General features: G+C 37.5%; 1 protein-coding gene across 7 annotated transcripts in view; it reads right to left on the bottom strand.

Annotated features, from left to right (window-relative positions):
* Rbp6 (RNA-binding protein 6) overlaps positions 1 to 23612 on the bottom strand; it is a 196629-nt gene that overhangs the window by 8216 nt on the left and 164801 nt on the right. For 3 of the 7 annotated variants that reach the window (XR_011031961.1, XM_068286439.1, XM_068286442.1), the window contains 5 exons: positions 18135 to 18183; positions 9755 to 9837; positions 9538 to 9622; positions 5624 to 5659; positions 5230 to 5313 (listed from right to left, as the gene is read on the bottom strand). Coding sequence is in view for 6 of the 7 variants with exons in the window: in XM_068286439.1 (XP_068142540.1) it covers positions 5230 to 5313; positions 5624 to 5659; positions 9538 to 9622; positions 9755 to 9837; positions 18135 to 18183 (337 nt within the window). In the remaining variant the exon portion in view is untranslated. Of the gene's footprint in view, positions 1 to 1780; positions 3208 to 4548; positions 4705 to 5229; positions 5314 to 5623; positions 5660 to 8392; positions 9623 to 9754; positions 9838 to 18134; positions 18184 to 23612 lie in introns of those variants that run through there. The other 4 variants (XM_068286437.1, XM_068286438.1, XM_068286440.1 and 1 more) reach the window with 3 other exon arrangements.

Genomic DNA, 23612 nt, shown 5'->3' with positions numbered 1-23612 from the left:
TGCCACGAAGAGCAGTCGCCTTTCTGTCCCGCTTTCTGGACAATTAACTAAGTAACAGCTTAAAGATGCATTTTATTTTTCTTTGGATTATATATAAATATTATATATGTATATGTATGTAAGTGTATATATTATATATGTATGTATCTGTTTTGGTATAAGATATAGTATGCATGTGTATATAAGTATTTCTGTTTGGCATCAATAATCTAAGAACTTACACAAATAATAAATAAAAAAAGAGGAAATTCAAAAAAAATTATGGGACATTTTAGAAAAATTTGATTTTTCATATGCAACTTAAAGAAAGTTTTCTTCTTCTTTTTTTTTTGTTTTGTGTTTTTCATTTATTTTCAGTTTCAAGTTGTTGTTGTTGTTCTTATTATTTGGCTTTTGCTCTTCAAAAATGGATGGACATATTTTTTTTAAGTATTGTATTTTGGTTTTCCCTTTTCTTTGTTGTTTTTTTTTTCTATCTTTTTTTGGTTTTTATTTTTATATATAAAATATAGTAAATAGAGATATATTATAATACGTAGGTTTTGTTTTTGTTTTGTAAAATTTAGTTTTTGCATAGTTTTTTTTTTTATTTTTTACTTTTGGTTCATACATAAATTTATGTATGCGATTTTATTTCCCATTTGATGCTTTTCGATGAAGGAAATTCATTTCTGTTAAATGTAAGCCAAATGCTTCATAATGATGATCAGAATGATGTCGATGATGATGATGATGACGATGTGGATGGTGATAATAATAATGATGAAAAATAGCAACTCATCTATAGTTGGTATATAAATCTATTTAAATCTACTAAATAATAAAAATGATTTCCTCATTTGCTTTAGTTTGCTTGTTCTTTTTTGTTTAGTTTATTCGCTAATTATCTAGAAAACTCTAGGGGTAACAATAATAATATGCAGCAAATTAATTAAAGGATAATAATGGGACACTAGACCTATATATACATACGTATGACAGGTTTCTGTGTGTGTGTGTGTGTGTGTGTGTGTGTGTTTGGGTGTTATCTAAATGTTTTTCCACTGTGCGCATTTTTGTTTTGGCTGATGTTGTTGTTGTTTTTGTTATTTTGTGGGTAAGCGAAACAAACTAATTTATGCACAAATGGCCAAACTACAAAACAAAAATGAAATTTTCGTTCATTTAAATGCTATGGCAAAATAGTTTTATAAATAATAGATAAATGTTATATGTCCCTGAAACAAAAACCAAAAGAAAAAAAAACACACACACAAAAAACAAAAAGTAGAAATGAAAATTTTCCAACCAAATGGGAATATTTGGTGAAATATATCCTCAGTATATGTATTTGTGTGTGTGTGTGCGTGTGTGTGTGTGTGTGTGTGTGTATTTTAATGAGCTTGATGAAGAGTGAAAGGCAAATGGGAAAATGGCAAAGATTCGCTTGTTCTGGCTAAGCCAAAAGTAAACCAACTTAACCAACTTATACCCTTGCAAAATCACATATTATGACCGATTTTCCATAAATTAAAATGGCATTTGAAACAAAACTTGACAATTAACCAATTAATATTTATTGTTTTATATATTTTGAATAATAATTTGTATTATGGACAGCTTAAAAACGATCAAAACTAAGCATTTGTCTAGCTAAACATACGAATGTTTCATCTTGAAATTTATATAAATAGTTTAAATATCTCGTCCAGCATTTATAAGTTTATTTAAAGAGAGAAATCAACTTCATGAGTCTGAATCGTTTATGAATTAAAATATGAAATATAAGTCGCAAATGGTTTTTCGATAAAATTTTGAGCCAAAAAGTAATTAAAACTAATTAAAAGAAGAGAAGACAACTTATCAAAAGGAGTCGTGGTTAGTCCTTCATGACTTTTTAAGCAAAAGAAGTACATGTGAAGAGAATTCGAAGGCTTTGAACTAGTTCAGTTTAGTTTATATTTTTGCAAGGGCATAAGAAAACACAAAATGAGTTAAGTTGCAACGCACACACACACACACACTCACATACACATACAAGTGTCAGTTAGGTGTATGTTATATGCGCTTGTTTTTGTTTTAATTGATTATGTAGTTGTGTCTAGTCCTAAATTCTACGATTATAAAGACATTGATATATGTATATGTAATACAGGGTGCTACTACACACACACACAGATATATATGCATGTATGTGTGTCTGTATGTATGTATGTTTGTTTGTTAGCTAACTAGCCGGATCTCTCTATGATCTCTAGAATAAATCTAACTAGCTAAAAATTGAGTTTTAACGAGTTCAACGAATGCCATTATACGAATACGATTATATATGCTATATAGGGTGAAATCGCTATACGATATAGTTGGGTTTAACTAGAGATAGATGGAGAAAGAGAGAGGAGAGAGAGAGAGAGATAGAAGGAGGGTTAATTCTAATATATATTGTGAATAACTGTTCTATATTGATTGCAGATCTAAATGTGGATTACATGTATCGATTTCTCTTCAACTAACGTATGTATATATCAATTTGTTATTTTTGTTATTTTCGTTTTTTGTTTTCAGATTGTTTTTCTTTTTAATTAGTTGCTGTTGTTGTTGTTGTTGTTACCATTTAACATTGAAAATGTTTGATTCTTATTTTGTTTTTCTTTTATTTTTTGCTGTAGTTGCTGTTATTTTTTAATTATTATTGCTGTTGTTGTTATTGTGGTTGTTGTTGTTGTTGTACCTACTTGTCCCAGTACAAATGAGTTTTTTACTTTTGCTTGTTGTTGTTCACGTTGAGACCGTTGATCGTAAAATGAACAGAACAAATGGAGAAACAATCAAATGAAACTCAAAAATTTACGCACGGCCTTTTCTTCTTCTTAATTGTCCTCTCATTGTCAGACTTTGGTTCAGTTTGTCTATATAGATATACATACAATATTAGTTTGGCATATATGTATGTATGTACATATATTCCTTTTTAGTAGTTTCAAAAATTGATATTGCCCAGAAATTGTGATTTAATTGCCGCCGAGCGTGCCGTCAATGCCGTGGCCAAGGGCAATGTCAACGCCTGTTGATGGTACCCCGCCGTTTGGCCAGTTGCCGCATTTGGACCAACTCCAGCAGCAGCAGCAGAGACACCACCAACTTGACCAGTCGGTGGACCTCTGCTGCGGCCTGGTGTCGTGCTACATGTGGTGCCATAACTTCTACCGATGCCACAAATTGTCAAGCCTACAAAATCGTACGAAATACAAGATATATATGTATATATATATATATATATATATACATATAAATATGCGTGTAAAGAAACATACACACACACAATGTTTATATATGGGGAAAGAAAAAGAGAGAGAGAGAGAGAGAGAAAGAGAAAGAGAGCAGGTGAGAGTGTGAAACAGACAGCAGTTAAACAAAAAGGGATGCTGGACAGGACATCAAGTTATATAGTTCTATATATGTATGTTTGTATATACTACAAGCTGCTGGTAGCTGCAAAACAATTGATTTATGACTGAAGGAATTTCACCCAACCAGCCGTTAGCCGGTATAGAATGGCTGTAACTGCATTTGCAACCAGCTACAACCATCATTCATTCATTCATTTATTGCCCTGAACGTGCTAACGACTAGAAAAAAATATACAAAACAACAAAACACACAAATATTCCTTAATTGTAACGAAAATCCAATGAAAATAGTTCACAATTTTCATTTGAAATATAATTTTTATATATGCAATACGTTTTGATTGTCTCTTGCTAAGACTTTTCGATTTCAATATATTTGATATATATACAAGAAAAGTTTAAACCCAACGACAAATTTAGTATAGCAACTATCGTTAAATGTATCGAACTATACGCATTAGTCTTAGCATTTTGAATAAGTAATTGTTTCAATGATTTTGTTTCTTCCTAACAGGGTCTAGCAGGTATTTCGATAGATTTATCGATTGTTTCACAGCTCTAACAGTCGCAGTTTCAAAAATTCAATGGGAAAGAGTGTGCGTGTGTGTGGGAAAGGAGATTCAAATAAGGTAAAGGTAAATTAAGCCAGTGTTGCTTAATTGGTTGGAATTCGCAAATTTGTTGTGGCATGTGGGTATTGTCTGAGTAAGTGTGTGTGTGTGTATGTGTGTGTGGTTTAGTAATGCAAATGCTAAACACAAGCCCAAGCAGCATATTAGCGTATCAAGTATGTAATGATATATGTAAATTTCCATACAAATGTCTGCCATCTAGGGAATGGATATACATATGTATATAGCCTATTTATTAGGAGAATATTCTGTTTGGACAAATTATTTCCTTCTTATTGAATTGCATTTTCTTGATGTGTGTGTGTGTGTGTGTGTCTGTGTGTATATTGATATGACGAACGCAAGGTTAAATTCTTGTTCGATTTTACTTTATTTGACAAACAACAAAAAAGTGGAACAAAAAAAAATAAATGTAATTTCTTACAATTTGAGTAAGATACAAAGAAAAAAAAATCGTCATGATTATCGTAATACTCAATATATACTAAATGTAGATTATAATTAGATAGAGAGACGTGAGTGTGTGTGTGTGTTGCTTATAAGTAAGACGTAGACGTCACTTATATATATATCTATATATGTATGTATATTTGCTCAATCCTAGGCTGAGCTTGTCGTTGGATTAACCAGATAATCACCACCGATCAGTATGCGATTCTCCGGCATTACGCCCATTATATTGGCTAGAAAGCAAAAGAAAACCAACAATAAACCGAAACGAAAAGAAGAAATAAAACACGAAGAATGCAATTGACATTGACGTAGGGAGGGCGGGAAGGTGGAGGAGGCTTCAAATTTGTTCAAATGACGAGTTACGAGTGAAAGAGGTAAGGGGTAACCAACATGGGGCTGATCTAAAGACAAAGTTAGTGAGACTAAAATATGTATTTATGTATGCGTTTGTTGTCATAGTATAATAAACTATGTATAGGAGTGTCTTTGTGTGTGTGTGTGTGTATATATCTATAGTATGAATCGGGCATTTCGTCATATCAAAATAACACAAAAATTAGTCACAGAAATAATGGGCCTTTTACACATTTGTTTTCTTCTTCTCGCAGTTTTCACTTGCAATTTCAATTTTTCAAAAGGGTCTCTGAGTTACACATAAATGTATGTATGTGTATGTATTCTCTGTGTGTGCGAACGTGTGTGTGTGTGTGTTTATGTGTGTTTGTGTGAGTAAGTAATAAACGGATAGAACTTACCAGTTGGATAGGGTAGACCAAAGCTAGGATAGCCGGAATATCCGCGACCAGCGGCATAGGCAGCATAAGCAGCTGCTGGAAAGCCTAAAGAGAATGATAAAAAGAAAATGGAAAATCATAATTAATTTTCATGCCATATCAATCGAAATAGACTGTTGATATGATAATTCGTATTAGTTTTCTTGAAAATATTAATTATCGTTGCATACTTCTAGGGTACAATGAAAATGAACCACTAAATATCTCAACTTTGCTAGGCTCTACTTGGTTCATAGATCCTTGCACTATAATTTTTAGGTAGAGCTTCAGAAAAATATGCATTCTAATTAAAATTTAGCGTGAAATGTTGAATTTTATTTATAATTTAAGTAACTGAAATGGTTATAATGCTTACCTTCTGGCAATGTCCCCAGACCCCACATGATGTTATCTAAAGATGTTGGCGTTCACAAAGCGCAGAGTATGGGAGATACAAAGAGAGGGAGAGAGAGACAGATAGAATGGGAAAGAAAGAGAGAGAGAGAGAGAGAGAAAATATTAATAAATTATTATGATTCTTTCTGTTTTTGTTTTTGGTTTCAACTAATTTAAAGTTAGAGAAATCAAGTAAATTTGTGTTAGATATAAGATTCGAAGAGACTAATTGTTATATAAGTCGATATATAATTGATATATATAAATATATAAAGAAGTATTATATGTTATGTAATATGTATGAAAGAGTTTTGTTTTTTGTTTACTAAAGAGAGATTCGTTATTCGATATTCATCCGGATATGTGTGTGTGTGTACTCTTAGACAACTAAATATTTATGTGTGTGTGTGTGAGCCAACTAAGAAACAGTCGATTGTTTCGCTATATATCTATATATGGATATATATGTGTGTAATATATATGTTTATATACTATATCATCTAAAATCGTTAATGCTAAAGTTTATCTGCTTTAATTATTCATTGTTTTGTATTTGGCATTTCACTTGTAACAGCCTTGATCTGAGCTATATGTGTGTTTTGTTTCTTGGTTTATTATATTGACGTTTACAGCAAACGCCTTGAGACACAATTCTAAACACTTATTAGTTATATAATATAATAAATATACGTAGAATATATATCAATAGACTAAGACATTTAGTTGTTTTACTAAGCTAGTTTGTAGGTTTCTCCAGAGTAGGAGCAGACAGCAAGAGAGATAGAGAGAGAGAGAGAGAAAGCACACACTCCTTTCTACTATAGGAATGAAGCTCTCTCTCTCGCACTCTCTTCTCCAAGCACCACTTCCTTCATTGGCATTGGAAACCAACTAGTTAAGACGAAAATTTAATGTTACACAAATGACAAGAATGTTTAGAGAAACTAAGATGATCTAAATGTAATTCAAATAGAAATTCCACTACAAATTAAAAACTTATGTTTTGGCAAATTAAAAAAAGAAAAGAACGAAACCAACAAACATTGGATTTAATATTGATTTAGCTAATTAATTGATTAGTTTTACAAATCAAATTTATTTAATTTTTTTATATTTTTTTCTTGGCATCGATTCCTCTCGTTTTGTTAATTGTGTAACTACGTTGATTTCATTCTCATATCATCTGTTATCATCTTTTCCACTCTCCTCCACCACATTTCACTTTGTTTGTTAGTTTGATCTCGTTCATTCATTCGTTCATCTTTGGCATCAAATCAATTGTGTGTAGAGACGGTTGGGTTTACTTTTCCATTTGGATATATGCATGTATGTATGTATATAACTAGGATTATATCGCTTTTATTATGTTTTTTAGCGCTTAGTGCGCTTTAAGTTATGTAATTATAATAAATAGGTATGTAGCTAGTTTCTCATGTTAAAGACAAAAACTTGTAATGGCTATATGGAGGCACACACAAGCACACACATCACATGTATATGTATGTGTAAGTAAGTTGCCTTGTCATTACGAATTACAAGTTAGTTGCTCAAAGGGGGTCGTCGGGCCATTCGAGCTGTCCATTTGAGGCTGTAATTTGGATAAAGGCTTTTATAATTGGCATAACTTATCCATTATCCATTTTTGGCAAATTACAGAACTGACAGCTGTCCGGCAAAGCCAACTACAATGGCAAACTTCCTTCAATCATAAAGTATCATACAAAGCTTGACACATATACATACATAGAGGCATGTACATACATATGTGGGTGTGCGTGTGCGTGTGTGCGTCTTTGTTTGGTTGTAGTTACTTTCTAAGTTGTTTTTTGGTTTGTCTTCTTTAGATTCACTTACAATCTAATTCAATACATTTTGCTAGTTCTTTTGCTTTATTTTTGTTTTTCGCTTCGTTTTTTGGTTTTTTGAAGAGCTATTTGTTGATATGATTTTAATAATGTTAGATGTACAAGATTTTTGTTAGCTTTTTTTTGTTTTTTTTTGTTGGTGTCGACGATAAATGTTAATTACAATATTTCAATTCAATATAAATATTATTTGATTCATTTTACACACATATAAGTAAATATATATAGTATATATATATATATATATATTGATATTTCAAAGATCTCTTAGGTTCTAAAACGTACGAAACAACAAAAAAAAAAAAAAAAATTTATGAAAAAAAAATTAAAAAAAAAAATTTGTTCGCTAAGACTTTTTGTTTGTACTTAGACCTTGATTTTTCTGTTTTAGTTTTTTTTTTTTTTTTTTTAGTTTTTTACATGGAAATCGCCGCTAAAGAAATCTAAAAATTGATATAGTTAGTTAAGTTGTTGCCTAAGCAGCTCACTCTATAGGATCTGCTCTTAGCCTAGATATAAGTAGTATATGTAATATGTAAGTTTAGTTAAGTTAGTTTCTTAAACAAAAGTTTCACTTAAGTTCCTAAAGTATGTGGAAAGAAAATATATGAATGCGCCGCTAAGTTGGGATTATAACGCAATATTGCTGACGATTTTTCAGATATTTGTTTTTACAGACAGACACATACAGATATATGCAAATATACATATACATATGTATGTATGTATGTATGTATAATTAAGTACAAGTACATGAAGTAAGTAAGTAATAGTGTGTATACGGATTACATTAATTTGTTCAATATGTATGTATGTATATGTATGTATATAGATTATTTTTATATGGCTAAAGCACGTAATCCTAGGCCTAGGAGTTAAATGTATTTAAGAGAGTTCTTGCTTGATAATTTTTCTTTTTTTGGACATTGAGACGGAATGATAGTTATACGATGTGTGTGTTTGTTTGTCAGTGTATCTGTCTGTCTGTCTGAGTGTGTGTGCGTGTGCGTATGTGTGCGTGTCTTTGTGTCTATGTACGTGAGCTGAGAAATCAATTTGGCAATCAAATTCATTTTTAAAATTCATTATTGATGCCTTGTAGGTGGTCAGATGCCAGGCAATTGATAAAGTGTTGCTGCTGCTGCTGCCGCTGCTGCTCCTGGCATTTCAAGGGCCGCCGGCATGGCCAACAGCTCGCTAAGAGGATAATGAGCGGCTGCCAGTGCAGCATTCTGACGCAATTGCGCCTGCTGTTGGACGACAGCAGCGGCTGCTGCCGGCGCCGTTGCTGCGGCAGCTGCCGTAAGGGCGCCCAATGTGCTGGCAGCAGCGGCAGCATTTGGTCCTGCTCTCAGGCCTTGGCTAACGGCAGCGGCAGCCAAGAGACGTTTATAGCCAACAACGGCTGCGGCATCGGCATATAGCGAATTGGCTAACGCGGCATTGCTATGGCTTACATTGGCAGCGGCTGCATATTGCAGCAATGATGGGCCCGCAGCACTGGGCGCTGGACTCGAGAGGGGCAGAAGTGAGGGGGCGGCAGCGGCCAGAGCTAGACTCTGTTGTTGCTGTTGCTGCTGCTGCTGTTGTTGCTGTTGGTGGTGGGCAGCGGCAGCAACGACAACCGCAGCCTGTTGCTGCTGTTGTTGTTGGTGTTGCTGCTGTTGCTGCTGCTGATTTGCAGCTGAAATTGCAGCCGAAATATGCGATGGCAAGGGATAGGGAGTGTAACGCAATGATGCTGCTGCAGCCGCTGCCCCCAACAATTGCTGATGATGTTGATGATGGTGATGATGATGAGGTGTATGTTGTGGTTGTTGTTGTTGTTGTTGCTGTTGTGAGTGTTGCTGTTGTTGGTGATTGTGTTGGTTGTGGTGGTGGTGGTGTTGGTGTTGGTGGTGCTGCTGCTGCTGTTGTTGCAGCACTGTTGCTGCGGCCGCTAAACTACTTGGCAAAAGGCCAGCAGCAGCGGATGTTGCAGCAGCCGCCGCCGCTTGATTTGCGTGGCTGCCCCAGACTAACAACTCACCGTAAGCAGAACGACCGGCCGCACGGGTCTTGGCCAAATTTGCCGGCAGCATTACCTCCTTGGGTTGAGCCTTCTTGCACTCGACCTGCAGACAGATAGAGATAGAGCGATATCGCGATATCGAGGAAGAGAGAACGAGAGAGAGAGAGAGAGAGAAAGAAAAAACAGTCAAATCTCCGTGTCGGTGCTGCGTTTCATTTCGCTACGCTTGACTTACCATTTTGTTGTTTATCTCATGGAAATGAATTTCACAAACTTTGTCTACCACATCTTCGCTTTGAAATGTAACGAAGCCAAAACCTGAAAAAATTTAAGAAAAAAAAAACAAGAATGAGAAAAGGATGGCGTCAGAGTCCTGGCAGAGAGTCCTGCAAGCAGGCAAACAAGTTTAAGAGCTGCAAAAATTGAACGAAATATGCTTTTGTGTCGGGCTCTGCGAGAGCAGCTAAATAATTTACTCAAGTGTCGAGACAGAGGCGGACTCGACCCAACTCTTCCTTTCCTATTCCCCCCTTTTTGCTCTGACCTCAATCTGATGCAGCCAACACACCAGCCCTCCTGCAGGGGCTCTTCAAGTGCCGCCTGGATGAGTAATTCAAACACTGGACGACGGCTCCGAGTTTACATAATAAACTTTATTTCTTTGCTTGCACAGAAGGAGCAGGAGGAGGAGGAGAAGGAGGAAAAGGAGGACGAAGAGAAGGAGTAGGAGAAGTAGCAGAAGGAGGTGCACAAAAAGAAGGACACTGAAACTCTACGCAAAAGTTTTTCCACATAAATACATATATTCGTTGATCTGTTGGTTGAAAAAATATCTATAGCCTACTTTTTTGGGCAATGCAAACGAATGAATAAGGGCAATTGTGATAACAAAATACGATCTTGGGACACTACAGAAGGGTTCAACCTTTGAAAATTGGAGAATTAGTTAAAATATTTTCAATATACTTTACATCAAAAACTCGAATACTTTTCAAACGTTTTTACCTTCGGAAATCATTTAAGTGGCAGCCTATTGGGTCCTATTTGTTTTGGTTAGAAGGATAATGATTTACAATTTTTATACCCTTGCAAAAAGGGTATATTAATTTTGGTCAGAAGTGTGCAACGCATAGAACGAAGCATCTCCGACCATACAAAGTATATATATTCTTGATCAGCACGACGAGACGAGTTCAACTAGCCATGTCCGTCCGTCCGTCCGTCCGTCCGTCCGTCCGTCCGTCCGTCCGTCCGTCCGTCCGTCCGTCCGTCTGGATCAACGCAAACTCCTCCTAGACCGTAAGAGCTACAGAGCTGAAATTTTGCACGTAGGCTTGTGTATACTGCAGGCGTTGTATATCTCGGATTCAGCCGGATCGGACCACTATATCATATAGCTCCCATACAAACCCCAAAGTCACGAACAGTGACTTTTCTCAATAACTTCGTTATTTTCTATGCTATTATCGTGAAACTTAATATTAGAGAGTTTACTACGCCTATAAGCGACTATGCCAAATTTGATCAAGATCGGGTGACTATATCATATAGCTCCCATACAAACGGCCAAGTCACGAACAGTGACTTTCTCAATAACTTCGTTATTTTCTGAGCTATTGTCGTGAAACTTAATATTAGAGAGTTTACTACGCCTATAAGCGACTATGCCAAATTTGATCAAGATCGGGTGACTATATCATATAGCTCCCATACAAACGGCCAAGTCACGAACAGTGACTTTCTCAATACCTTCTTTATTTTCTGAGCTATTGTCGTGAAACTTAATATTAGAGAGTTTACTACGCCTATAAGCGACTATGCCAAATTTGATCAAGATCGGGTGACTATATCATATAGCTCCCATAGGAACGATTGGTCGAAAACAGTGACTTTGATCAATATCTTCGTTATTTCCTATGATTTCGCAAGCATAAGCCTTTTAGATAAAACGTTCTTCCACATTGATGGCTAATAGGTAAGGAAAGAGTTACCAAAAAAGTTGCAAGGGTATACAAACTTTGACGCGGTCGAAGTTAGCCCCGGCCCTCTGGTTTTCTATTCAGTTATTATATTTCAAGCAATTCAACCCGTGTGGTTTTTTTTTCCTTTTTGTGGTTTTATCTTATTAGAAATGATTATGCTTGAAAATACGACACATACCTCTTCCTCTTCGTTCTAGTACTCAGTTACTTTCTCTTCCAATTTTACTTTTTACAAATATGACTAAGAAAAGTGCAATTGGTATTCTCCCCCTCACTCTCTTTCTCTCTTCTTGCTGTTTAATTAAATTATACAATTCAAATATCAGATTTCCTTTCCACACACTTTTCGCTCAAGCAATTTCCATTCGACTTCCTTTTATCCACCCACTCACACACACACACACACACACTCATACACAAAGTTCGTGGCAAAGAGGTTGGTGAAGCTAAGACGGCGTTCCACCACTTTTGGTCTTATCGAGGCTTTTCAATTAGCGCAATTGTCTGAGATTTCACATGGTCGAAAAAGAGTCGAAAGAGGAAAAAACGTGGCAGGAGCGAGAGAGAGAGTGAGATAGAGAGAGAGAAAGATTGGGAGTAAAGGGCGGCGTTTAGAGTGCCTCTATGCAATTAGCAAGGCCAAGTGCAGACACCTGATGCCTTTCCACTACCTCCTCTTATTCCTTACCATGGATCCTCTTCTCTCTGCTGCTCTACTCTTGTGGCATGCTCTTTGCTTAATGTTTGCCATGCCATGCGGGCAAACGGGCGCTTGTTGGGCGTAACTGACAAATTAGTTGAAACAAGTAACAGTAAACACGCAGGCTTATTAGGAAGAGAGAGAAAGAGAGAGAGTGAGAAGAAGAGAGAAAGCGAATGAGATGGAGAGCCAGATAGAGACAGAGTTAGAGCGACATGTGCCAAGAAACAGCAACTTCTCTAGGAGGAGAACAAACGTGCGGGCTTCCTTCCTCTTTCCTATGAAACCTCCAATTTCTAGTGCTGTTTCCCCATCTCGTATTCCTTACGCTCAATGTGTGTCTGTGTGTTTGTGTGTGTGTGTTTGTTTTAATTATATAAAATTAGCGCACGTTGCAAGTGTTGCACGTAGAGTTTCTGCTGCCTTTTGGGAGACCTCCTCCACTCATAAATCAAGTTGTAGGAACAAATGAAGCTGAAGCAATTTTTGGCCTCACCCAACACACATGCAACTCAATCAAAAATGTATCTGGTTAGTAACAAATGCCTCTAGCCAAGTTACCAGAATGTCTAGTTAATTCTGTTGGAGCTGCTACTCTCGCTTCTGCTGCTACTGCTGCTGCTGCTGCTACTGTTGCTGCGGTCGCCATTTTTACCTGTCGAAAATTTCCCGCAGGACGAAGACGACGTCGACAACGGCCATGGGCTATGGACTATGGCTTTCTATTTTTTTTTTTCTTTTTTGGCAACTGCAAAAAAATTGCACACTCATGCATGTTATTGCCAAGAAGCGGACAGAGATATATAGACACATCTATGGCATGGCGGCATAGCATGGTCCTATCCTCTATAGCTAGGTATACTGAGGTTAGTTGCTGGGGGAGCAACACACGACGAGAGAGAGCGAGGGAGAGAGAGAGAGAGAGCGATTGGACTGCTACTGCCAGCTGTTATGACTGCGCCGCGTCGCTGCTTGCCAAAAAGAAAAATTACAAAATTTTCAATTTTAATATTAGTGGCGGCTGGCAGCGCCAACTGCCAACTAACCTAAGGCCCAACTCCCATACGTCCAAACGCTCAACCAAACCACTCACTGCACGGCACTGCATAGCACTTCCTTCCCACACCCATCATTTTCTCTATTCTTTTTTTTGGGTGGGTGTCCTACACCCGCATCTGACTGCTTAGGCTCACGTTGTCTATGTCCTTGGCTTGCCAAATGAAATTCATAGCATACTTTTGGGTAATATACAGTAAAGTTCATTTAAATGTTATATTTTCTTATTTATTTCAAATTTTCATATCAAATGAGTCAAGTTGACAAAAAAAAAACTTCCTCAAGGGCGAAACCCCTTTAATATTTTAGACTCTAAGATTAGTTTAAAAAAAAAAACAAGCAATTTTCTTTGTAAACTCCTCTAAATGGATTGGATTCTTTAGTAAATTTATTACTTATTCTTTAACCTTGTCTGGATTGACTGTAAACAGCAAATGTTTTATTTAGATTTTACTCCTGTCAAACATATCAAATATCTTTTTATTGCAAACAATATGTTTTCCCATAAACAATTTGGAATATCTCATAAATATAGTCAAAAGATTTGTCAAGAAATCTATGCAAAGAGACGACACGGAACAGGGTAGAACTATATTAAAGAAATGGCAAATAACTTTAAATTTATATTTAAATTTGGTTTGAGAAAAGGTTTTAAAATAATGGAAATACATAAGTGGAAAATGTCCAAGTTTACCTTAAGCAATTTCTACTGTAATAGCAATTGTCGTTGTTTTTGTTGCTGTTGCTGCTGTTGTTGCAGCTGTTAGTGCCGCCTGCCTATATTGTTTTATGGCATATTCATATATATGTATATATACATATAATATGTATATATATATAACTATGTGTAGTATGGTCTCTTCTTCATTTTTCTTATTTTTATTTTTTTGGTGGTGGTGGTGGAGGCCACTTGCTCTGCCAACTACTGTGTGTTACTGCTGCAATTTTCAGTGACCAGGCAATACTATGTAACATACATGTGTGCTTCCAATGTCTGTCTAACTGTTGGTCGTTCTGTCTTTCGGTCTGTCTGTCTGTCTTTCGGTCTGTCTGTCGCTGCACACATGATTTATGAATGAGTAACAAAGTTGCTGCCGTGTGGCAACCAGAGCAACCGAACGACGTCTTTTGCCCAACATTTCTTCTTTATTATAGTTCGGGCCTTGTTTGTGTGCGAGCACAACACGCTGGCAATTGCCACGTAGTATGGAACCTACAGACATACATATGTACATACATACAAATATATAGAAACGGACGGAGGAGAAGGTCCGCTCTTGGATCGATAAAATGCAATTACAGGCATATCGCAAGTGCCAGTAGGCAGCAGTAGCAGTAGCAGCAGAAGTCGGCAGGCATCAGGCGGGACCTGGGCAGCAGAAGAAGAAAAAAAAAAGGTCGTCCAATGTACAAAAAGTCATCGTCGTCGTCGTCGTCGTGGCAATGAAGGCTATGGCTACTACAACTAATACCCTTTGATTAACGACACACATTTTGCTATTGACTTGGGAGGATGGCCAAAGGATGGTAGAAATGAAAGGAGCATGAGAATGATGCGGGGTCTCTCCTGTGAAGTTGGCCAGTTGTTGGTTCGGCTAACTAACAATGTCTGCATATTTCATTATATATTGGTGGTGTGTGTTTTTCTCTCTCCCTGTGTGTGTGTGTGTGAGTGTAAATGTGTTCCGATCGACCCACGCAATTGTAATTTGCGCAAAAAATTGACATGTCCCTGGCAAAAAAAAAAAAAAGAAAAGAAATGGAGAAAACAAGAAAAAAAAATGAAAAGAAAAGCGAATAAGCGGGCCTTCTGCTCGAAGGGGAAACGACGACTTCGGGCTGGGTCGGTGGGGAAGAAGTTGAGGCAATGAGTCTTGTCAATAAGTAAAACGATTTGCTCATGCATTTTTCATACGGAAATCACATAAAATGAGGCCAACCAGAAGTTTGAAATGAAATTAAACCTTAACAGTGGAAACAAATTGCTTGTCCTTACAATAATGCAAAGCAATTATAGACTTAATGGCAGATGGTAAGTATATACATATGAAATAGTCATTCATTTATATATATGTACATATGTATATACATGGTGTATTTAGACGTGATTCATCCACTTAACTATGCCTAAAGCTAACAATCGGTTTGGTGCAAATAACAGTCAAGCACAAAGAGTTATTAGCTGACGAAGGACTTGGCTAATTTAAATTGTCTAGAACTGTACAATTTCCACTGCGTCGCTTGGTACATATTTAAGTCGATTGGGAAACAGTTTACTTGAAATAGATTAATGTTTAATTAAACCATTCTTCAATGTCTTAACTAATTAGCTTTAGCTAACATTTTGTATTTTGGCCACGCTTAAAGAATTGTCAAAGTTTACACTTATTTAGGGTATCGATTTGCGTAACAACAATAATTCATTTCTAATCCCAACAATTAAACATAAATTGTTCATCAAATTTATTTGTCGTTTAATTGCGATCATAAAATACTCTATATCCATTTTGATTAAGAACGTTGGCAAATGAATATATTCAATTGCTGTCATTACGATTTTTCAAACCATTTGCCAAGAAGAATACCACTAAAGAATTTATTAATTAATGATAAATAGTATGTTTAGAAATAAGAAAGGAAAATCGGAGCTTTATAAATAGGATTTCCCTTCATTCTATATTCTTTGGTGATTCAAATACATCGTTAGAGTTCCAGATGACTTAAAGGAAAACAAATCTCTAAAAATGGTTTGCAACATTTTTGTGTAATTTGCTTTCTCTCCTTCAAATTGTTTAACTAAGTGTGCGTGTGTGTGTGTGTGCGTGTATGTCTGTTGTTCACATCATCGTTTTAAAATGTCTGTTTATTTTTATTAACTGGCTTTGGGTCTCAGATCTCTTCCAATTTCATGTGCTGTGTGTGTTTTTGCCCGGTTTTTTGTTGCTTCCTTTGCTGACTGTTTTGGTCGTTTGAAGCCTTCGTTTTTTATGTATGTATGAGTATGACTGCATCATCATGCAGTTTTCAGTTTTCAGCATACTCCAGCGTCCAATTAAGCGAAATGTTCTGTGGGTTTTCCCTCACTTCACACACACACACACATACCATGGCCCCCTCACTTTTTCTCTCATCTCTGTTCGTTCTTGCTTATCTCGATGCGGCTTGGTGCACAGAAGTATGCTACAATTTTTTTATGGCGCACAAGCAAAAATCATGTTTCCTTATTCCCGTGTGCGTAATTTGAAGGAGGGCGGTGGGGCAGTTGTCGGCCGCGGCCAACAAAAGTTAACAATGTCAGTGGTTGAGAGAAGCGCAGGCTATAGATGCCTGACTGGCTGGGTGGTAACTATTGATGCATGTTTCTCCTCTTGCGAGTGTACGAGTGTGTGTGTGTGAGACAAAGCTAATTACTTTTGGTCAGAAACATTGTTGGTGGGTGGGTCACTGGAAATGGTCACATCAATCTTAATGTTCCTAGAGAAAGGGAACGAGCTAGAGGAAGAGACCAAGTGATAGAGAGGGAAAGAGAAAGAGAGAGAGAGTGAGCGAGATCTCAGGTTGAGTGCTGCTTCTCCTCCTCTATACATACTTGGTTACATGTCACATGTCAAATAGGAGTCGGAACCTGGTCGCAATGCGAAATTCGGCGCGTCATTTAAAACTTTAATAAGCAAAATTGACAATGACAGCAGTACAAGGGGGGAGGTCAGAAGCATCAGGACATGGGCCGAGCAGTCAGGCATTCAGGCAGTCAGTTACATGGACAGAGGACGACAACGCAATGGAAATGTGAACTCAGTCGTGCGCTCACAAGTTCGTGTAGCGGATGTACACTGGAGATTTAAGCCTTTTGGCCGGACCCAGTTAACCAGCCCATAGAACGTCCTTACGCTCGAACCACCCCCCCAAAACCTCTGCCCGCCATGCCAGTATGCTTCCCTTGGGAGAATCTCCACCAACACACACACACACACACTCAGGGAACATTCCATCCTCTTATAGGTATGTGTGTGCCCTTATATCCGGTTGCATTGGCAGGTAATCTTTTCGGGGGTCTCTCGTCTCTATACAACATCCTACATCCTGTTGCCTGGCCATTTTAATGCCTTAACATGAGAGGGCAAACGTTTTTAAAACTGTATTAGCTCTTTATGCCGTTGCACACACGTAAAGACAGTTGGACATTCCGGCAGTCGCACGGACATAAGTATTTGTAGCTGTATCTGTGTCTATCACATACATATTGTACATTTGACATTGTTCAAATGCTAAGCTTTTCGCACTTCCGGCCTCAGCATTGTCGTCGTCGTCTTCTTCTATTTCTTTTTCTGCATCGTTAAAGTCCGGATACGGCTTGCTCTAATATCCTACATAATATACTTACAAATATTTATATACACCTATGTATATATATGTTTATAAATATCTATGTCGATTCACTCACAAAGTGACATAGACTTGTTTCATACAAGAACATAGTTTAAACGACGAAAATTCGAGACCACTCTTAGTCAATATGTAATACTCTTCTCTTATCTGTTTAATTAGACTCTTTAGTTCCCAAAAGTATGCCCTTAACAATGTAAACTATCTAAATTGCCATATTAGACTAAATCAAGGTAATATTAATTTTCTAGTTCCCAAATGTATGCTATAGACGAAGTGAAATCCACATGAATTTTATGCTTGGAGTTTTAATGCTTAAGGAACGGGAACGGAACTTGAATCGAGATGGATAGAATTAAAATCAAGTGTGATTATTCAAATTTCCAGTACCCAAAAGTAAAATCGATCAGGATATTCAATTGGAACTTGATTTGAACTTAAATCTAAGGATTAAATCTAAGGATTTGTTTTTATTTTCTTAATGAACTAACCTCTGTGCCGATTGGTCTGCTTGTCAAACATCAACATGGCATCCTCGATCTGTAAATATATGAAAAAGAAAATGGGAAAATTGAAAAGTTTTGTTAAAAATATTTGAGGAATTATTTTTCGTTGTGTTTTTTGTTTTTTGATTTGTGTAAAAGGCAAACTCAATTAATGGCCTGAAGAAATGTTGGGCAGCAGCACAGAGACAAAACTGCTGCTAATTGCACACACATAGAAAAAGACAACTAAAAGACCAACGGAGTGTGGGCGACGACGGGTGGGTGTTGTAAAAGAGTTGGGTTGGGTTAGTTTCGTTGGTTGGTGGGAAAAAACTTTTGCCCATTATGGCGCAAAAGAACTTATAATGATAGTTGACTGTCAAACTAACCAGCGAGTCAGCAGCAGCAGCAGCAGCAGCAAGCGAGCGAACTAACTAACTAACTAACTAACTGAACTGAGCTGACTTTGGGACTACTGGCTCATTATGTTGCCGCTAACTGGTCTGGGACTCTGATGCTATGCAACTGAGGGAATGGCCATCCAGCTGGCCATGCTGGGCAATGATGAACTGACTAGTTGACTAGCTGACTGATTGCCGCATTGAATTGAATGGAATGGAATGAAATGCCAGCCATGCCATGGAATTAAAATGATGCTGTTACTATTACTTTTTTTTTCTCCCCCACCCTCTTGGTCATTTGATATCGGTTTTTTTTTTTTGTCATTTATAATTGAGACCTTAAATGACAAAGAGTCAGGGCAAAAGGGAGATAGGGAGAGAGAGAGTTAAGTGCGTCAAAGTTGTTAAAGTGATGTAAGCAGCATTGGAATTATTGAATTGCAACCAATAAATGGCAAAAATATATTTGTATATATGGATGTACATGTATACATATGTATGAACTAAAGTAGATAAAATCACGTCACATTAAATGAATAATAATAAAATCAAATGAACTTTTTATTCATTGTCCTTAGGTTAAGATTAAATGTTTCTATTTAATTTCTATATCCTTTAAAATAGAGAATATTGCCAATCTATCTATACGTTATAGTTATTAGTTCCAGATGAAAAAGCATGGCTAGACTTTATAGCCAAGTCAAAAAATCTAGAAAGGATATTTCTAAAGGCAATATAGATGCTTTGGTATTATCAAGTGGACATTTGATGTAGTTAAGGCTTAATCGTCAAGAGTTCTCAAGTCATTTTCTTCATTTAAAGTTAAAACAATTTGATATTTGTAGTTAATTTAAGTAGCTAATTGACATTCCTTTGCCTTCAGTTGCTCTCTGTTATTTAAGTAGTTTCTGCTTGAGCAATTATTCTTAATTTACTTAACGTTTATATTATTAGCTTTCAATCTTGCTTGACTGCCATTCAATATTATAATATGACAGTTATGGCCGGTTGGGGGTGTTTTCTTTCGCCTGCATCATTCTGTCCCGTCTCTTTGGACACAGAACTGTGCTAATTGCACTTTTCTTGTCAAAGTTTTCTTTTGCGGCCTTTAATGAGCTCCAAGCTAAAGGCTGAGGCTGACCCGATGCTTCTGTTGCTGCTGCTGCTGCTGCTGCTTATGGGCCATTGATTAAACTTAATCAATGCGCTTAAGGGCAACTGGCAACTCCTGTGCATTGTAATTAAAACTGAATCGAACCGAACCGAACTGAACTGAACTGAATTGAGATGAGATGAGCTGAGAAGAAACGAACGGAGGCGGCCTTATAAAAATTAATTAAGCTTGCACCGCAAATTCTCCTGCCCACCGCTTCAGCTCCTTTTACTGGTGTTGCTGCTGGTGCTGGTGTTGTTGCTGTTGCTGCTGCTGCTGTTGTTCACGCCTCGCATTTCGCATTTCGCAGCTCTTCAAGTGCAGCCGTCGATGAAACCAACTACAACATTGTTTTTCAATTAACAATCAACAACAATGCCACAACACAATGCAAACTGAACACAGTTCAACACAGATGAGTTGGGTGCCGATGGTAAATGGAGGCGGGGAGGGTTGTGGCAAACAGGGTGCAAACTGGGAATAAAAGGAATGAAGGTTACACGCGCCAAATGACACAAAAATTGCCAGCTCAGGTGCAGCAGCAGCAGCTACATAAGAGGAGACAATTGCGGGGCGTTACGATTGCAATTGCAATTGTTGTTGTTAATTAAGCACTGCTGCAACAGCCACGCCCACATTGAAGACCTCCTTCCTGCAGGCTGACTGTCATAATTATGGCTCTCTCTCTCTTTCTCTCTCTCACAGTCTGTCTGTCTGAATGTTTGGCCTCGGCATGAGCTTGGGCTTGGGCTTGGACTTGGACTGTCGGCGGCTCATTATGCTTGTCGGGCAACCGCAAACTTTAATTCTATTAGGAAACGTTAAATGTATACCACAGTCAAAGTGATAGAGAGAGAGTGAGTGAGATGTGGGGAGTGACGATGGGAGAGGGTGACAACTGCTACTGCTGCTGCCACTAACAAGCAGGCGCGCTGGGTAATTTTATTTAAATCTGAATTCATTAATTCGTCATAATCCCCAATCATTGCGCCGCCTGCCATTGCCGACTACGAGTACGAGTGCGAGCACAGAGAACAGAACTTCAAAAAGCCATCAACGACAGACGTTGCCCAATCTGTCGTCTCCCTGCCTTCCTCCTTCCTTGGAAAGGCCCTAACCAGAATCCCAAAAAGTTTCTCCACCTCCAGCTTCTTTCCCAGCAGCAGCAGCAGCAGCAGCAGCAGCAGCAGCAGCAGCAAAAGCCATGCCATTCATTTGGCTCATTTTGTGTATAAAAATGTTACCCGCGCGCGCACTTCCTCTTATCGTTGGAAACGGCGACGCTTCATTATCGTAATCGTTATATAAAACAGCGGGCAGACTTCAGACTATAATACAGACGACCGACCGAGCGACTACTACAAAGACAGACATTCTCACTGTGTGTGTCTGTGTGTGTGTATTTTTATGCGTTTTGTGGCACATAATGTGCTCAGAGCAACTGTCCTAGACCCGAAAAGAGAGTACGAAGGAGGCAGGGCAGCAACTGGCTCTGCTTTTGACATTAATGAATGTAAGTAACCGACAAAAAGTGCTGCGGGTGATTTTTATTTATGCTCAACACTCAAACAATCCCCGCTAGCCCCCCACCCAACGACTAGCAGCGAGTGAAACAACTTAAAAGCAGGCATATATAGCCAGACATTGGTCAGGGTCATCTCTTAATAGGCAAAGAGAACACACACACACACACACACATTCCCCTACCCACATTTGTCTATTTGTACCTAAAATTTGTCATTCCCTTGTTTTTTTCTGGGTAGCCCCTCTTAATGGAATCATTAATTACTTTGCAACAACCACCCGCCCCAGTAAATGTTGTGAAACTTGCAACAGTTTCTTTGCTACACATTGGAAAATTCGTTCAACTGAAGAAGAGAAAATTTATCAATTCCAATTGTTAAATTTCTTTAATTAATTTGCGGAAAGCAGAAAGTAAAATAAGTATTCATGTATTGACATTTCAAATGAAAAATGATACTAAATTATATTGATTTACTTAGAATTGGTCACAAAAAGATTAGCAAAGTTAATTATTAGATTAAAGAGTGAAAATAAAGTTAAAGACTTAAGTTTTTAAACTTTGTTTTAAAGTAGTAAATTTTTGGTTTATGCATTGTCAAATTGAACTTGCATAAATGGCAATGCAAAATATTCATTCGTTAGGCGCTTTTCACACTTTTCATTTGTGTATGTATGCGTGTGTATGTGTGCGTTGGTGTTTCTGTAGATGGAGATGAGTTTGAATACACATATGTTAAAGTTTTTTGCTTTTAAGGGTTGGTAAATTGTCGGAATTGACCAGCAACATCATTATTAGCCCAAAGATCATCATTTTATAAAATACTTTAGTCTGTTGTTGTGTCTGGGAGGGAGGAGGAGGAGGATGGGGTTAACTCTCCGAACTTCTAAATGGATAATTTGCAGTAATTTATCTTACTGGCGGTTTATTCTCACACTTTTGCCAGCTTCTCGGTCTCTGTGTCAGTCTCAGTCTCAAGTTGATTGCGACAATTTATACGGCGTCAGGGGCTTGTTAGGATTTGGTTTGGGTTTTTCTCTTCGTCTCTGTCTCTATCTCTATCTCTAGTTGTAAAAATTGAAAATTTTTGTTTTAAAGCTTTCAACTCGAAATAGTTATAAATCTAATGATGTCTTGCCAGAGACTTTTCCTCGACAACTTCACTTACTTATTTTATTCTATTCTATACATATATATTTTATTTTTTTTGCCCCTAAAGTTTTTGCTGGACGTGTAAGCCTGAGTGGTAAGAGCGGCGTGCGGGTGCACGTTCGAAAGGCCGTGGGGGTGTACGACTTTAGGTTAGGCGGTGGAGTAGTAGTAAAAGGAATATCTTTCAAAAAAAACTTTTGGCTATGCGAGACGGCAAGAGCAAGAAAAAGTAGAGAGACAAAAAAAGAGCCTCGAACTAACAGTTCTTATATATGGCATGTATATCGGATGTTGGCGGCAAGTTGTGTGTGTGTGTGTGTGTGTGGAAGAATGTGTGTGCGTGTGTAAGCACATGACTGCGTGCGGTTGAAATATAGATAAAGTTTATTTTTTTGATACTTTTTTTTTTTTTTTTTTTTTAGCTGGTATTTATTACATATATTTGGCTGTAAGTAGAATTTAACTTTGCTTTTTTGCAAGCTAGCCAGAAAGTGGAAAGAGAGGAGATGGAAACAGTGGAAACGGAGAAAACACGTCGGGGGCGGTATTAGAGACAGAGAGCAAGATTTGCAGTCAAGCGAAATGTTTGTGACAAATTTGCAATCAAAAAAGCATCAATTGATAGAATGGATGACAGATGATGCCAGAGGGCAAGAGAGGGACACACACACACATAAACACAGACATGCATATGCACATTAATGAGGCACACACATACATACAACGGCAATGGCAGAGGCAGCAGCAGCAGTGGTTATATATTTCAATTAAAAAAGGATTCCATTTATAATCCCAGCAACTTGATTTGTTATGCCAAACGAGAGGCAACCAACCGGAATCAAAAACCCACAACATTAGCCCCAACGCAAACGCAAGCGACGGCAACGACGGCAACGACGACGACGACGACGACTGAAACGCAAGTATGAATATTAAATTGTGTATGGAGAGTTGAGCAATTAAGTGTACCAAAACAGAAAGAGAGAGAGACACACAGCAAAGAGTGAGAGAGGGGAAAGAAAGAAAGGTGGCAGCATATGTAGAATGACTAGCACAAAAAAAAAAAAAAAAAAAAAATCAAGGAAAAAAAAAAAGCTTTTGCATACTTCATGGTCCATGCCCTTGGCTTAGTGCTAGATCAACTATTAATGGGAAAAAAAGGGCGCAAAAACTAACCAACGAATGAAAGTAAGAACCAAACAACAACCCAAAAGCAATAGAAGAAGAAACCAACATACAAAACGAGTGAAATTTGA

The sequence above is a fragment of the Drosophila tropicalis genome, unplaced genomic scaffold, assembly GCF_018151085.1.
Source record: "Drosophila tropicalis isolate 14030-0801.00 unplaced genomic scaffold, ASM1815108v1 contig_443, whole genome shotgun sequence".
Taxonomy (NCBI): domain Eukaryota; kingdom Metazoa; phylum Arthropoda; class Insecta; order Diptera; family Drosophilidae; genus Drosophila; species Drosophila tropicalis.
Note: the sequence above shows the minus strand (reverse complement) of the source record. Positions and strands in the feature narration are given on the sequence as shown.